The sequence below is a fragment of the Larus michahellis genome, chromosome 11, assembly GCF_964199755.1.
Source record: "Larus michahellis chromosome 11, bLarMic1.1, whole genome shotgun sequence".
NCBI lineage: Eukaryota > Metazoa > Chordata > Aves > Charadriiformes > Laridae > Larus > Larus michahellis.
In genome coordinates this window covers 12,835,838-12,852,557 of record NC_133906.1, presented here as the reverse complement: position 1 = coordinate 12,852,557, position 16,720 = coordinate 12,835,838, and the positions used below count along the sequence as shown (strand labels likewise).

General features: G+C 51.7%; 1 protein-coding gene across 5 annotated transcripts in view; it reads left to right on the top strand.

Moving 5' to 3' along the window:
- The window catches only part of ARHGAP26 (Rho GTPase activating protein 26), a 149,217-nt gene that overhangs the window by 126,114 nt on the left and 6,383 nt on the right, over positions 1-16,720 (top strand). Inside the window, exons 21-22 of one of the 5 annotated variants that reach the window (XR_012589553.1) lie at positions 7,040-8,016; positions 9,089-11,419. The exons of 1 other annotated variant lie outside the window; for it this stretch is intronic. Coding sequence is in view for 2 of the 4 variants with exons in the window: in XM_074604572.1 (XP_074460673.1) it covers positions 14,180-14,290 (111 nt within the window). In the remaining 2 variants the exon portion in view is untranslated. Of the gene's footprint in view, positions 1-7,039; positions 8,017-9,088; positions 11,426-14,179; positions 14,291-16,720 lie in introns of those variants that run through there. 3 more of the 5 variants (XR_012589554.1, XM_074604572.1, XM_074604574.1) reach the window with 3 other exon arrangements.

The following is a 16,720-nucleotide window of genomic DNA, read 5'->3' as shown; positions in this document are numbered from 1 at the left end:
GCGGGGGGGATTACAGCCCTGAGCACCCGGTGTGGACCTGTCGCCCTCGGGTGACATGCGGCAAACCACGGCTGGTGACTGCCGGGGCCGGGGAGAAGCGTCTCCCACCAGCCCGGCCCTGTGCCGCCACGCAAGGCTCAGCCCAGACCCCGAAACGTGGGACTTCTGCCTAATCTGGGCTTTAATCACGAAGGCCAGCCTCAAGGGGCGGATCCTCTGGCTGCCAAACAAAAAATGGCATTTTTTAGGGATTAGGTAAAATCTTGTAGTCATAGCTCCTCCGGAAAAGCCTTATCTAAATTTCTTTTTAAGACGAGCAGACCTGTTCCCACTGGGGGCTCTACCCTCGGCGTTGTGGTCCCAGTGGGGTGGAGTGGCCCCGAGCCGGTGGGAGAGGTGTGCCAGGCGGTCCCCAACCCTGGGCCACCAACCCTAGGGCCCCAGGGAAACTGCTGCTCGAAGCTTTGCCTTCCAAGCGCTGTCGTGATACACAGTTATTTCGTCTTTCCCTCCCTCGATGCCTCCTGGTGCAGCTGGTTGGGTTTTGCATCTTTTCCGTCTCCTGCCAGAGGTGGAGGCGCTGCCGCCACGCTCGTGGAAATGGGACAGGGCCCTGGGACACCCCTGACAGATCTGAACATCATCCCATCCGGAGGGACAGGGCTTCTCGGCCATGAAACTGCCCCTCAGCAGCAGAACGACAACCTGTGGCATTTGATGCGGACTGGGGTGAAGTTCCCCCAAATGCCATGGTTTCCTCTCCTGTTCGGAGTCGCAGGAAAGATTCAAAGGTTACAGGAGCAAGACTGGGGACACCCCAGCAGAAGTGAGGTGTCAGGTTCTGTGCCAGGCAGAAACATGAGCTTTCTGCAGAGACTCATGGTGGCGGCACCGCAGGAGAGGGAGGGGGAAAATGCCAAATTTCTGCAACAAAAAGGCAGATACTCCAGCCGGCAAAGCCAGTTTCCCACCGCGGTTATCTGCTGGGGGACCCAGGGGTGTTTCTCTGCGCCGGGCAAGGCGGGGAGCTGTGGGCAGACGTCTCTGGGCTGCGATGCATTTTGTATTTTAGACATGGGGTTGGCTTCGTGCTCAAGAGGATTAGAGATTATTTGCAGTTTAAACCAGAAACCGCCTATCTCCTAGTTTTCTTGTTTGAGAAAAGATCCTAAAACTCCCAGTCTGTTGCTTGGCTTATTCCAGATGACATAATATTCAAAGTATCTTATGAACTTTTCTTTTTTTTTTTTTTTTTTTTTTTGTACAGACTGTTACAAGGGTGTCTGTATGTTTGTTTTTTCTGAGGCAGTTTTAACTTGTGAGTCGCAGATTGTGCCTGCAGTCAGAAAGCTCCATAAACTTTAGTGATTCAAGGGTCTGGCAAACATCTTTAAACCTGTTTCGTGAGGAGCACAAGCAGCGTACTCGGTAGACTCTGGAGATAAATATACTTGAGGCTCAGTTGCTGACGGCAATACATTTTAAAGCTTGCATATATATATATATACATGTCTATGTATATATTTCATAATTCTTTCCTATGTCGTGCTTAAATAATCCTGGATTTATTTGCGAAGCATCTGTATGCTTCCATGAAGTGTTTTAGGATATGTGAAAAAGACTGATGCCTGTAGGCCATGAGAGCAGCGATCTTGTTTTGGGAGGGCAGAGGGAAATTACAAACTTCCATCCGAGGCGAGATATCGGAGGCTGTTTGGCCAAGAGGAAAAGTCCAACGCTGAAGGGAAGCCAGCTCCTCCTTGCTTTGCGCTCGCAGAAGGAAAAGGTCAAAGCCGGATGGTTTATCTGTTTTTCTGCTGTGTGGGCTTTTCATATCCCCCAGAGTTTGGCATAACAAGTTTTCAGAGCCTCAGCTCTTTCACTCCTTAGTTGGCTCTTGGTCTAGAAACTTTCCACAAATTGAACTTGAAAATTAAGCCAAATATTCTCATAAAATGAGTCTCCAGTTCTGTGGCTAACCCCATGTGAACTAGTAGTCATACGTCAAAATATTTGCTACAGGCTAATCCATTAAAACAAAGGTAATTTGTCAGGCGAAGAGCCCTTTTGCCGAGGGGCTCGGGCGCCTGGCTTCCCTTTCTCAGCAGCAGTGAGTTACGTGGGGCTTGGAATCTGCTGCTTTGGTGTTCCCACGGGAATGCTCCTCTGGGCGCTATCGCCCACAGGGGGTCACAGATGGATGGATGGACGGACAGATGGATGGACGGACGGACAGACAGCCTCTTCAGAGGCTCCGCGTCCCCCCAGCCTGACTCCTGCCATCTACAGCTCTTCCCGGTGGTGCCTCTCGGGAGACTTTGCAGAAGCTGCTGCCTTTGAGCAGCACCGCTCCGTTTGTGTGATGTGCTCCGGGAACATCTAAGGGTGCTTCTCGCAAACTGAATTAAATTAGATCTCCCTCCAAGAGATCTAAACAAGCGCCTTAAACTTCAGCGGCACATACGCTTAAAAGACAGCTTTCTTGAAAGCCGGGGCAAGAAAATACAGACATTGCACTTCCATTGCTTTCTTAATTCATGTAATTAGTGTGGAGATAGCCGCATAGCAGTATTTTCTTCAAAGAAACTGCTTCAGACAAATATTGGCTAATGGAAATTTTACTTTCAAATAAAGGAGTATTTGAAAATACATTAAGGCCATTGTGGGGAAATGGATGCAGGAATCAAAGATGCTACAACAAAGCCTTCCCCGGGGCAGCAGCAGAACAGGCTGTATTTTGTTAGGAGCTGATGTGCAGATCTCAGACTTGCTGGTCAGTCCTTTCTTTTTGGCTTTCTCCTCTCCGTCCTCCCGTCCCCCTTCTTGAGAACGCTTTGATTGTGGCCAAGCGGCAGGTCCGGGTGTATTCTGCTCCGTGGCTGCGCCCGCTCAGCCCCCGCATCCCTGCTGCCAGCCCCCGCTCGCGCTGCATCTCGGTTGCTCTCGGGCAGAAGCTCTCCAGTGTGAGCCTAGCCAAAATTTTTATTGAGATTGCTGAAAGCGCAATGATAATAAATTAGGTCTTTCTGCCACCTATAAATGTCACCACTGTCAAAAAAATTTAAAGAAATGGTCGAATGCATTCTTTGGTTCCTCTTTCTGCAGGCAGATTTAATTCAAAATCAAGGATGCAGCCTAGACTCTGCCTTGTAAAAGCCTTTTGACGAATGTGGGAGTGTTTTCTGAAGGCAGTGCTGGGTTCCAGCCGTACCACACAGGCACTGAAAATGCTGAAAACGTCCCAAAGCTCCGCAGTCGCCCAGCAGCCCCAGCTGCCAGGGCTGTGAGCGAGCCGGCGCGGGCGCGTGAGCGGGGTTCAGATGGGGACCACCTCGGGGGCGGCCGCCCCCTCCTCCCGCACGATCCGATTTCCCAGCAAAACGCTGACAATTTCCCCCGAAAGGGGCAGGAGGAAAACAGGGCTGCTCGCTCACAAAGACATCCTGTCTCCGTCTGAAAGAAGATCCTTGTGCCTAATTAACTTCATAAATTAGCTGGAGCTGTAACGCCGCCACTTTAACCTAAAATGGAGGTAACCCAATCTCCCCGGTCCTTTCTGCCACCGTAAGGGATCCTGCCCGCCGATTAATTTGCCCTTGTCCGCTTTCCGTCCAGCTGCGCGTTGGCCGTGCACAAGCGGCTGTGCAGACACTGTTGACAGGGCTGTGCTAAGCTGGGAAATTATCAGTAGCGTAAGAACCGCCGCCAATTATTAGCCCGCCCCCGTGCGCTGGCATCGCTCCCCCCTGGCCCCGCGCGGCCCCCGCCTGCCGGCACCTGGCCGCGGTGGCAGCCGGCTATGGCGAGGCCAGCCGGGTTGGAAGCCACACGTGGGTCCTGGTTGGCTTTGGCGGGCGGTGGGGAAGGAAACCACGGGGGGAAGGAGCAGTATCGCATCTTTTGTTGATCTCTGCACCGGCATGGGGAAAACCAACACGAGCAAACGGCGTCTGCTGCGGTGGACAGGGCTTTGAGCAACCTGGTCTAGTGGGAGGTTTCCCTGCCCAGGGAAGGGGGGTGGAACTGGATGGGCTTTAAGGTCCCTTCCAGCTCAAACCATTCAATGATTCCATGAAAATCCCCTCTGGCCCCTGTGCCGGGTTGAAGGGGCGGGAGTGGGGAGAGGGGAGGGAGCGCAGGCATGGAGCAGAGCTTTGAACAGATGCCCAAACCTTTCTCCTGGAGACCCTGCTGGGGAACTCCGAGGAGCAGAGAGGATTTCTCCCCTTTTTCAGCACAGCCGGCATGCCTGTCCTTCTGCAGTTGCCGTCTGGCATCGTGGTGGTGTTGGATGTGGGAAAGCTTCAGCAACTTCTGCCTTCCACGTGCATGGACCTTCGCCCTGCCCCCCTGACAGCTCCGCTGGGGTTTGGAGGAGCGGTGCCTTGGTCAGGAAGGGTCTGTGCAGGCACCTTCACCTGAGCTTGAAGGCAAAGAGGTCTCTGCATGACAAAGCCAGGGCTGAGGCTGAGCTGTGCCTTGAGGACCACAGGGGAGCTGGGGCTCTTCCAGCCCATGCTGCTTCTTCAAACAGTGACGCCAACTAATCATCTCTGTCCAGTCTATCTGTAGCTTTTAAGTGTGGCAGATGGGACTTAAAATTATGTGTCTTTCTGTAGCTTTAGTTGTGTTTGATGCAAGAAAAAGTGTTTTTCAGGTCTCTTACAAGAGCTAGGCTCTTCCACGTGTCATGGTGTAATACTAAAATGGTACGAGTGCCTGCAGTCTCCAACCTCAGAGGCTTCCAAGCGCTGGTGGATCCACCTGCCCCAGTCTCAGCCACCCCGGCTTGAGCGGGAGGTTGGGTCAGGGACCTCCCGGGGTCCTCCCTGAACACCGCCGGGCCTCTGGGCACAGTAGCGGGAGCGGGGACGCTTGGGAGAGCACATGGAATGTTACAAATAGCAGTGGAAAAATAAGAAACCAAAAAGAAAAAGTGAATTGAGTGTATTAATCTTCACTGTATTTGATTAATGGGAAGGGAGACAAGGCTCCGTTTGCAGCTTGGTTGCAGGCAGAGGAATTGAGGTTGGGCCAGTAAACCGGGAGGGTTGTCGTGCTCACACCTCCCAGCTGGGCTGCACTGGGAGGGGATGTGCAACTGGAGGAGGAGGATTTTGCTGATGAGAGCTGATGAGGCAAAAATGTTATTACAAAGTTTGGGTTTTTCAAGTGAAAAAAGACGGAAAAAAGAAAGAACAGAACAAAGCCGGGACTTCTTTTGATAAATACGATCAAACTGGATCATTTCAGTATTGTAGTGTTTGGATTTTGGAGTGAAATGTTCTGATCAGCTCTCTATAACTGATGTGTGCAGAATACTTGCAGAACAAAGCCGTACAAGAACAAATACACAAAAGGAAATCAGGCAAATCAAGTAAATGCATAAAATTATTATGCGGTGACTTTACTCACCCGTTATTCTCAAATCACTTTTACAGGCCAAAATAATCCTCATTGTTTTTCCCAATGTGTATGACTTATGTGGGCAGGTGTTAGTTCTTTACTCTGCGTGAAGAATATTTGCACAATACAAAAATAAGAGTTGTAGCTTGTGGTGCTGATGAAGGCTTAAATAAACGCTCTTTGTTTTTTTGTTAGGGTTGAGTCTGGAAATGGCCTTCTATCAAATTATGCGAGGCAGATTACTTAGCCAGAATGAATTTTTTACGGTGTGGAGTAGCTTTTCTGACCATTTCCAGAAATTACTCAAAAAGTAAAAGAAACTTTTCTTCCTCCAGAGAGCTGCCAGTAACAGCTTGTGGGGTGGGTTCCTGCTGCCTGTCCCGTGATGCCTGACCTCCGTGGCTCTTTGCAGAATATTACTTTTGGGGGGGGCTCACGTGAGAGTCTGAGAGTGTGGGGGGCGAAGCGGTCAGCTCCAGGCGTCTCCCTCCGTAGCTGGCAACGCAGGCCCTCCGCTCGTCCCCTCCTTGGCTCCCTGCAGCACAACGTCCCTGCCAGCGAAAGGGGGTTTTGTTTTGGGGAAATAAAGACCGATTCCCCTCATCAGGCTGCTGTGGGGTCCCGGGGCCGGGGTGCTGGGGTGCTGCGGTGCAGGGTGGGGGAGCCCTTCCCCAGGTCCAGGGTGAGGGTGGCTGGCAGCAGGGACACCTTTCCTGCAGCTCCCGCTGCCCCTGGGCACCCTCCGCTGTGTAAGGCAGTTCTGAGCCGCTTTCGGCTGGCAAAGCCCGCTGAGCAGCGAGGCAGGGCCGCCCCGTGCGCAGGATGTGTTTACCTCAAATATTTGATCCTCCCAAACACCCCCCGGCTGATCTGGGGGCTGTGATCCCACAGGGACTGTTAATTGCCTTCATTTTCCAAGAATCCCATACGGTTGCTGGGGTGGCAGATGGGAGAGTTTTCTTTTCTGGGGGACGTAAGATGGCAGTGGATTGAATGCCAGAGAAAAACGAGAGGTTTCTGGAGGACTGTTGAGTTCTCCTTAATTGTGAATGCAATTTGTTGGTGACTAATGCATCCAGACTTGCAGAATTACCTCATGTATTAGAAGCAGTGGCGCGGTGGAAAAGATGTGACTAAGATGCTGGCTCCTGATTTACCAACACTTCCCTCCGAAACTGTTGTTTGGCTTCCTACTGGCACATTACAACTTTTCTATTAATAATTAAGAGATTTAATATGGTTTGAAAGCACTTGCTTCAATATAAAATCTGCCAGCTAGATTTTTAGTCTGCTGAGAGCCTTTTGAGCAGCGAGGAAGGAGGGAGGGGGTTATTACTGGAGCAGAAAATACAGCTGCTGAGCAAAGGGTGGAGTGAGGCAGAACATGTCGCCTCCAGGCTGGGTGCCGTGAAGGACCCAGAGACACGTTAGCGTGGACCCATGGTTGCCTCCGTTCCACTGCCCTGCCCCAGTTTCTTCCTGCCTGTCCCGTTTCCAGTGCCGGTATGACATTTCTGTGTGCCGTACACCGTAGGAGCGGTGACTGATGGCTTGGTAACTTGCTAGTGATACTGCAAATTGTCTGTTATAACTGAGTTGTGCAGCTGCTAATGAAATGCTGTTCTGTGTTAAGACGGCACGATGCTCCCATCGCCTGGATCCCGCCTGATGGGGAAGACCCGTACCCGCCAGTCCGGCCGGCTGCCTTTCCCCAGTGCCTCCAGCGCTTACTCATGCTGAAAACCCATCCATTTCTGACTCTTTGCTTATTCACTCAGCCTTTCTCCAGCATTAACATCCGTCTCTAAGCTTCATGCCAGAAGGCTATACCAAAGCAGCAATGTCATTGCATCCCTTTGAAACATCAAGCATCATCTGTCTGTATTTGGAAATGGAAATGTCTATTAAGTGGGACAAGAAAAACTCCAGCTCTCCTTCCCAAAGTCAGAACTCTTCCCATTCTTTCTTTTATTCAAGTGGAAAAGCTTTTAGATTATTTATGAAATTACTAAAGCAGGGAAATATTTCTACGTATGGGAAATAAGCCAAGCAGCAAAGTGACAGGACAAACCAATGTGCTGGGTATCTTCAACAGTACAGGGAGGGACACGTCCATGTAATCCAAAAGAAGACCCTGTAATCTGTGCTCATGGAGACAGAGGAACTAATAAATGGAGATGTGGGAAAGTCCATGCTGAGGAAGTGGAACTTTTTTGGACCTGTTTGGTCAAGTGGTGTTGACCACGGTGCATTTTGGCTGCTTATTTTCCCAAGCGTGTCATTATTTTCCACCTGAATGGTTATACAGCAAGATAACTCCTGAGAGAATAACACTGGAGAGAGTTTTAGCATCATTTTTCTTGCACTTGAAGTGCCAAACAGAGGAAGAATCCTGCCAGTGTGAAGCCCTGTGAGGTAATGGTCACGCATGGGGTCGTGTGTGGTGCCATCACTAACCTGCAGTGCAGCCAGAGCCTGGGAATCGCTTACTAGAGCCCATCCATCTGCGCCCTGAGCTTTGCTGGGACGGGCAGCGTTGCATGAACTTCATCAGCTTCTCAACCCAAGGCCGCCTCCCATTTCATTCAGCCAACGGAGCCACGTCTGCTGGTGAGCCGCAGTCTTGGCCTGGTGTTCGCAGAGTTTAAGTGCCCTGGCATTAAATGATGCTGTAATATTTTTTTCTGGTTAGCTTTGAGAAGAGCCTTAAGTTCTGCAGCTTTGTTTTATAGGAATGGATCAGGAGATAGAAGGTTGGGTGGTTCTTGATGTATTTTAATGCAGTCAGGTATTGATAATGTCAGAATGGGAATACCGTTATTTAGTCTTGAGGTGATTTCATGAAAGGGCTTTAACTCATCAGGAGACTATGCCCATTCATGGCTGTTAGATGTTGAAACAGCCCCGAGTTCCAGAAAAACAAACAACAAGCTGTAAACATTTTTGAAGTGGAGCTGGTGTCCTCTCAGCCAGAAGAACAAAGCAGCAGAAGTTGTCTGGAAGCCCTGCTGAGAATAACTCTTCAGACCTGTAGATGCCTTGAGGACTCGAGCTGTGTAAAGCGAGTGCCAGAGGCAGCCTGGGCAGGCAGACTGCAGAGGGAGAAGAGCTCGGAAGAGGCAGGTTGTGAGAAGGGACTAGAAAAGAGATTTTTTAGCTACAGCAACTGCAAAGGAGGCCAGAGTCTAGAAACAAGAATTGCTGCTTTTTTCACACGTTCAGGCAGCAAACTAAATCTCAGAATGGGAAAGGCAGCATGTACAGCTGGCGCGGGAGGCAGGGAGGAGGAATTAGCTTCTAAATACATTTCTAAGTGTATTTTTTTGCTGGAAGAGTGGGATTGCCAAAGGGAGTTGAAGGCGCAGGTGCCCCCGCAGCAGGTGGGGCTGGTGGCTGCGACACGACGTCCTCCCGCACCCTGCCCCGTCCAGGGCGGCTGGACCTCCTCGCTGGGCTGTGGGTCACGCTGCCGTCGAGGGGCACAGACCGGCAGGAAAGGCGAAAGCCTCGGGACGTGCTGGGCTACGGACTGGTGGAGTTCCCTCTGCTGCTTCTCTTGGGGAAAAGTCCATACCTGCCCCCGAAGACTCTAATTTTACCCACTTCTGTGTTTCCTGCTTCTGGTATTTTTGGTTCTTAGCATTTTTTTTCTCTGTTTTGTTTCCCACTGTGCACCCAACAGGGAGAGCCCCTCGCAAAGTCCTCCAGAGTAAGAAGAAGGAAAAAAAAAAAAGGTCCAGATGAGATTTGCTTTCTGCAGGCTGAACTGAAAGCAGGCAGCAGCCAACATTTCCCCAAAGCCTCTCACCACCTCTGCTCTTTCCATAAGAAACAGAAAGGAAATTGGATCCTACAAGAAAACCGTTTTCCAAAATGCAGAGACCTCAGAATAGTCCGTTCGCTCGCGTGCACTTTCTCCAGCGAGACAGGACTCGGGTCTCGCAGTCACATAAGCTCAGAAAGGTGATACTCAAGCAGAATCTTTGAAAAGAAATACCTGTATTTCACAGAAGGGAGATGAACCCTTCGTGCGCATCGTACCCCGCAGTCTGTAGGTGCTTGGGAGGGCAGCTCAGGCGGGGTCCTGCAACGTCCGTCTATTCTTCTTGAGGAAACCTGCTGGAAAGACTGGCAGAGCTGGACGGCGAGGCTGCCCAGGGGTGGTTCGGTCATCGCAGGACCACATTCATCTCTTCCGCGACCAACCGGATTGAAACAGGATGGTCTTCATACTTAAAAATCCACATGCTGTCATTAGTTCTCTCCATTGTTTTGGTGGGCACAAAGAGTGTTTTCTTTGCCACCAAGGATCCAAAGACACCGAAATCCGGCTCCAAATGATTGATAGCTTCTTAGGTAGAGGCCGGCCCGGGTGCCGGTTCTTACTGTAATGCTTTTTTATTGCAAGATCGCAGAAATAACTCTGTTCTCTGAGAATCGTATTGATTGCATTAGGCACTGTAATTAGTGTAGCAGACCGTGCAGTTGGTGGAGCGATGACAGAGCCGACTTTACGAGTAGCGAGAGCTGCATTCTTTTAAGATGATTTCATCTCAAAAAGTGCTTTGGGAATTTCTACTCCCGGAGCACTGGGCGGTTGGATATTCCTTCCCTCATGCCGTGAGGAGGACCGGGGTCAGCAGCGGAGGCAGTGGCCATCCTGCAATGCAGACGCGCATCGCTGGCACACCCAGCGAGATGTCCTCTTGCACCGGAGCCCGCTGCCCACAGAGGCGGTGGCAGCTACGGCAGGAAGGCTGGTGGGTGTCGATGGCCACTCTCGGGGGGACAAGCCTAGCCAGGTTTCGGTCACCAGCTCATCGCCCCCTCCAAGGCCCACCTTGACCGTGGGCCAAGCTTCTCTTTGAGAATGGCATGGCTGTGCCATTCGTTTTCTCTCTCCTACCCCAGTGGGGGCCTTTGTGGTCCATTAGATACCGCTGCCTGCTGGATTTCTAACCAGTGAGAAGATGGGCTGGTGGCTAGAGGTATCTAAGCTGCCTTAGGACTCATCCTGCCCTGCAGATGCTTCAGTTGAAAGGAACCTCGCTGGAGCCGGGGGCTGGAGGCCGGGAGGTCTGCTTCCCAAGGCAACGCTCCTGGCCTACAGAAAATCCATGCACGGAGCAGGTAACGTGCATTTGATGCTTTTGGAGATCACCAGGGTGGAGGAGTCTACTTGAATGGTGAGAGGCCGTGGTAAGAAGAAAGGCACATCTGGCAGGTGCTCTGCCTCCCAGGTGATAAACCCATGCATTCATATTCCATTTGCCCTGCAGGCATTTACCGTCTTGGAGGCTCGTTATAGTAGCTTAGCTGTATAGAGCCAGAGAACATTGCATACAGGTGTTATAACCACTGGGCTCTGGCTTCCAAAATACTGGTTCCTCTTGCAATACTAACCATGAAGGAAACGTTCTAGTTCCTGCTGCCCAGAGGAGAGCACTCTCCTTCTCTTCAAACGCATCTAACATGCTCTCTCCATTAGAGGGCAGAAGCATGCTTATGCACAGATAAAATAATACCAAATTACCTGCCCTATGTGCTATATAGCTTGTTGCGTTAAGGGAAGGTCGGCCATTATCATGAATGGCCAGACATCTACACCTGCTAGAAGGAAAGAGAAGCAGCAAGAACCGGTGCTTCAAGGGTTAATTTCTGCGATTTGGGCTAACTTGGTGGTCTTTGTAGCACCTCCTTCTGTTTAAAATTGGAAATAGATTTAATATATGGTAAGTACCAATGCCTAACAGATTTTTTAAAGACTAGAGGTAATACAGGTAATTACTAATTTTTCAAAAGACCAACAATTCTGAGGATAGAAAAATGCAAAAAAAGAGATTGGTTTTAAATAGTGTCAATTTAGGAGAACGTTTTGAGGATTTCTGTTTATAGTCTGCCTCTGAACATTCCCTGTTTTACAGCCCTCCTGTGAAAGTTTTGATGCACTGCTGTATCTCATTTCTATATGCATGTAACCCTCTGACGTAATAAAGGTATTGCCCATAACTGCAAAGGGAAATCATTGGTTTCTGTTGAATCCAGCGACGCAGCTTCTGCGAGGGGTAAAGAAGCCAAGAGTTTGGCCTTAAGCAGATATGGACCTCAGAGGAGTTCAAGCCAACAATTTAACCTTCTTCAGCGTCCTCTAGGTGCCATTGCGGTGGCGATATTTATGACATGGGCACTTTCCCCCTAGAAATTGGACCAAATCCACAGATCTATCCTTTCAGTTTTGAGTTGTAACCATCAGAGAATGCCAGAGAGCGCTGGCTGCCAGCTTCACTCGCAGGCGTGTGGAAGGGCACACAGGAGCTGCCGGCAAGAGCCACTGGCCTCTCGGCCAGTGCTGGCACTGATAGAGGACCCACGTACCCAGAGCCGAGCCTGGTGCGGGCGAGGAAGGCTTCAGGGGGTTGGTGGCACAGGCGCATGAACTGGAGGGACGCTGGTGTGCCAAGAGTGACATTTTAGTCTAGAGCTGCTAAATTCTAACTCAAACTGAAAGGAAGAAAATGACAAGGAAACACAAAATTCAAGATTATTCATAAATATTTCCTGGAGACCCTGTTGGATGTTGGGGGAGGTTCGTTCTTTTTCTTTTAAATGATGGAGGTTGAGGTTTTATATTCAGCTTGAAAGAGAAGAAAAATGTTTGTTATATTCTCTTCTCTGTTAATATAAGAAACATTTCACTCTGGGCAGAAGCTGGGGACTGAAACAGTGATCTTCTGCTGTTGGGATCTATTAGGTACTGAATGCTCATGGGTTAGCCCACTGCCCTTTTTAGAGACACTTCATCGTTTTACTAAAGGTTTAAGAGGCAGCATGGGCTGCCCTGGCAGCTGCCCACGCTTCCTCCCACTGTGTGCGCTGGTACTGCTCATTGTGTTCGTTTGGGAGGGGAGGGGGCTGATTTCATGCTTCTTGGACGTTGAGGTTTTTTTCTGAGTTGGCTACTGGTCCAAGCCATGCTCCTCAGGAGGCTTCTCCTCGAGCGTGAGGGAGGCATATTGCTGCACAGCGCACAGTGATGGGAGGAAATCTGAGTTAAACATATCCAGGAGAGATTTTTATAATCCCGGACAGGTATTTGGAACACATTGTATTTACAGCCTGGAGCTGAGAGGGAGGGCTATGCCTTTCCCTCCACCTCACAGTTACCCTGGTGCTGTCAGAAAGCAGCTCGGCAACTTCATCCCCTTCCCCTCGGAGAAATGCCAGTTCCCTGAGACAGGGGAGAAGAGATGAAGAGGCGGCCTCTGGCATGTCATTAGTCCTGGTGCAGCCCTTTCCCTCCCTCCAACGTCCATTTGTGCTGGTGGGACCCATAAACCCCCGTCACTGCAGGGCTGAGGTCTTCCTGAATGCTCTGGAGCCTCCCTGACCCCATATCCCTTCCCCTCCCACTGCCTCGGGAGCCTCCAGCTCGGGGATGGGGAAGATGGGGATGGGAATGAGGATGGGGGTGGAATGGGGATGGGGACAGCCTCGGGGTTGCCTGTGGGGTTGCACCCTATCCCCACCTCGTCACAGACCCGTGTGATCAGAGGTACCAGCCCTGTCTCAGGGAAAAAACATAAATCATGTTGCTTTTACAAAACCTCTTGGTTTCACAGAGGCATTCTCTGTGGAGAGAGGTTTTTTCTGGCGTTTTATCAGGGATGGAGTTTACAATCTGATAGAGAATACAGATGAGTTGATAAGCATGGAAACAGGAGAAGATGAATCAGACTCAAATTGGTATTTTAGTACAATAATTGCTTTTTGGTGAACCTGAGAGTAACCTAAATTGAACAGTTCTGAAGGAATCAAGCACTTCTCGCTTGACTTCTGCATGTATTTACTAGTTCAGTAACTTGATTCAACTTCAGTTGACAGCCATAGCTTAGAAGCGAGGAATCAAGGGCAGTTTGCATGAGGGGAAAAAGAGTACTTCAGTGCAAAATGTGGAAAACAAATCAATGAAATTTTTATAGTGTTGACTGTATAAGCACAGCCGGAGCCCCGGTTACCTCGATGCGAGGCGTTTGCATGACCTGTGCGGCGCTGAGGTCCCAGCAGAGCCCTCGGGTGCTGCTGACCCTTGCGGGCTGGTGTGGGCGGAGGATGGGATAGAGACGCCAGCCCTGGCTGGCTCCGTCCTGGAGACACAGAGCTCCTCCGGGCTCCCAGCCCCTCCGGTCCATCCTGGAGACACGGAGCTCCTCTGGGCTCCCAGCCCCTCTGGTCCATCCTGGAGACACGGAGCTCCTCTAGGTTCCCAGTGCCTCTGGTCTGTCCTGGAGACACGGAGCTCCTCCGGGCTCCAAGCCCCTCTGGTTAGGAATGTGAATGGGCAGTCACGGCTGGGCACCATGGATCGGGGCCCAGATTCTGACATCGCGACAACTGACAGGCAAAAGGGGGATGGATGGAGGCTGCTCACAGGCATCATTAGTCTCCAGAAATACCATCAACCATCGCTGGCAGCAGTGGGGGAAATAAAACAAGGCAGGTAAGTGGCTGGGCTGCCCGCGGTGAGCAGCGAGACAGCCGTTTTCCTCACACAGGGTGTTGGGCTCAATTGGAAGATCCAGCTCTTGTTGTCCAGAGAAATGCAGATCTGGCCTTGAAACATTTCCCAAGGTCTTGGCACTCCATTTCATAGCTGTGTCTCATGCTCTGAATATTCCCAAGGCACTTGCTATCGTCGGATGTCGTCTGACTGTCTCTTGGTTACTGTTTGTTTCTGTGGTTGCACGTTGATAAGGTATCTGGTTATGTCTTGCAGCCCTCAGAATCCAAGCCCAACGTCACCCCTCTCACCGTCCTGGCCCATGTTCTCCGCGCCATCAAGTCCTATGCCCACCTCCTCTACGTCCAGCGACTCATCCCCCATCAGGTCTGTTGCAGAATTCGCTTTGCTTTTTGTTGCTTTTGCTATTTTCTGTTTAATTTACTCGGTTTCCCCCACTTCACTTTCCTTTTCCCTTTGCATCCCGTGCAAGTCGCCCCACTGCAGCTACCTGCACTCAGCAAGAGCGGAGCTTTCAAAGGTCTCCTGCCCCAGGGCAGACCCTTTGAATCCCCCATTGAGCCCCCCGTCAGGCGCCCGCCGGCGCTGGCAGGTCACACTCGCAGTGCTTGGCGTCGCTGGTGGTTTCTGTGGGTTTGCCCAGCCAGTTCAGCTCCTGCGGTTGGCTTTGCTCCTCCCTGCCACAGGTAAGGCGTGTGCTGCCTTCCCAGCTGCTGCGAGGAATAACAAGCCTTTGTCAAACGCTGTGATACCTCATTTTCTGACCACTTCCTTTTCTTACCTGGAATCTGAGGAGGGTAAAGAACATGGGGCAGCGCAGACATTTGCCTGCTGGGTGCCTGTGTCTCAGGTGCTTGGGCATCGCTGGAGGGAATCGGTCCTGAACGTTACTGACAGGCTATCAGAAGATGTCCAGTGGGATGCTGGAGCAGCAGGTTAGGTGGTGCTAGACACCAGCCCGGTGGGCAGGAGGACACATGTCCCCCTGTGTCCCCTGAGACACTGCAGTAGGAGCGGGCGCTGCCTGGGTGGCTTTTGGCACCGGTGATGCAGTCGTGCCATGAGCACAGCATGGCCAGCATCTGGGACCTGCGGGTACCAGGGGATGCTCAGCCCAGGGCAGCGTCGCCTCTGGTCTGCGGATTATCCATCTCTGGTCTGTAGAGAAATCCTCAGATGGGGTTTCTCTCCCCTGAGCCCACCCTGGCACAGTGGAGCAGGAGGCTGTGGTTGCCCCTGTCGGAGCGTGGCTCCCAGCCCCTCGGCAGGTGCCAGCGCGCAGGGCCGGGGCACCCATCCCTCCTCCGAGGGAGACGTGTCAAACCTGTTTATTCGTTACAGACACAGACCGAGCTCTTCCCCCACACCTACAGCCATACAGATGATGCCTGTACAATGGCTGCCTGCTTGGCAGGGTTATTTATTTGTTTTGCTATGCGTCTGCAAAGGCTGGTAACAGCGTAATACCATCCAGGCAGCCTTCCTCCTCGGGGAGAGAGGCTCATCATCCCTGAAGGTGCGCAAGGGCAGATAGGGGAAGCTCCTGAGTGCTTTGCTGGCCTCGTGCCACGCTCGGAGCCAGAAACCTAACGTGAGCCATCGCTGGGGACCAGAGTTTTCCCTGAAAGCCCTGTGGGGCTCTGGCGGGCGCAGTCGCAGCCCGGAGAGCAGCCAGGGGCAGGCTGGGGCCACGGGGATGCCAGGCTGCAGAGGTCATTTCTGGGGGAGAAAAACAACAACTTGAATAATTCCAAGGTAGTAAACTTGAAAATACCTTTTGTTTTTCATCTGACGGTCTCCCCCATGTACTGTGCGTGAGCGGTGCCCCCCCGGCAGCCAAGGACCCTCTCTGGAGCAGGAGGAGTGTTTGCCCATCCTGTTTTTTCAGTGTTTGGTGGCTGCTCGTGTCGGGCAGCTGGAATTTGGAGAGGAGAGACCTCTGCTTCGGGGCTGTCTGCACAGCAAACCCAAAACCATTCACAGCTTCCCTGATTCGTGGTTTCTGGGTGAAGGTGAACTGCTTTCGCCTGCCGCTTCCCTGGGCTCGCTCGGAGAGAATTCAGAATAAGTTCAAGTCCTCAGAAAGATAAAAGTTGGTGAAAAGGCTGAATGAGCACATGGTGGCACTTTATTCCTAACCCCCGCAGCTCCTCCATCGCTTTGCTTGGCCATACTGTGGCCGAGCAGCCTGCTGCAGTGCTGGATGCTGCCGGCTGGTCCCACTGCCCAGTGCCTGGGCAGGTTGACACCGTCACTGTCCCCATGGCCAGGCGGTGTCCCACCTTCCCACCAGCCTTGCTCGAGCCCAGAGCCAGACAGGACAGGAGGGTGGCCACGGGGGCAGGGGGCAGGGGACAGAGGACAGCTCTGCGTGCCTGCGTGTTGCCGGTGGGTTCCTGAGCTCCTTCATTTCCTCCCTGCGTCTGCTGGCGATTTGCTCCATTTCTGGCTCTCTCTGCTCTAATTCACTCCCCCGCAGCGTGGGCACGCTGACACTTCCCCAGTAAAATCTAATGGCTCTTAAATCTTCTTTATCTTCAGGTACAGTCTCTAAAGAAGTGCAGCAAATTCTTCATGGACCTGCTTGTTTTTCTGTGTTGAAATCCCCTTCCCAAGTGCTAATTCTTCCTTGCAGAACTCTCCTTGTGTTTGCAGCTGCGCTGGGAGCGCTGGCTTCGGCAGCGAGTGGGGCCGGTGGGCAGCGGGTCGCTGCCGGCTCCTGCTGCCTCCGGTCTGTTATGGCCCTTCAGAGACCCACAAAAAATTTCCAGCTCCCCGATGCACTTCTGCCTGGAG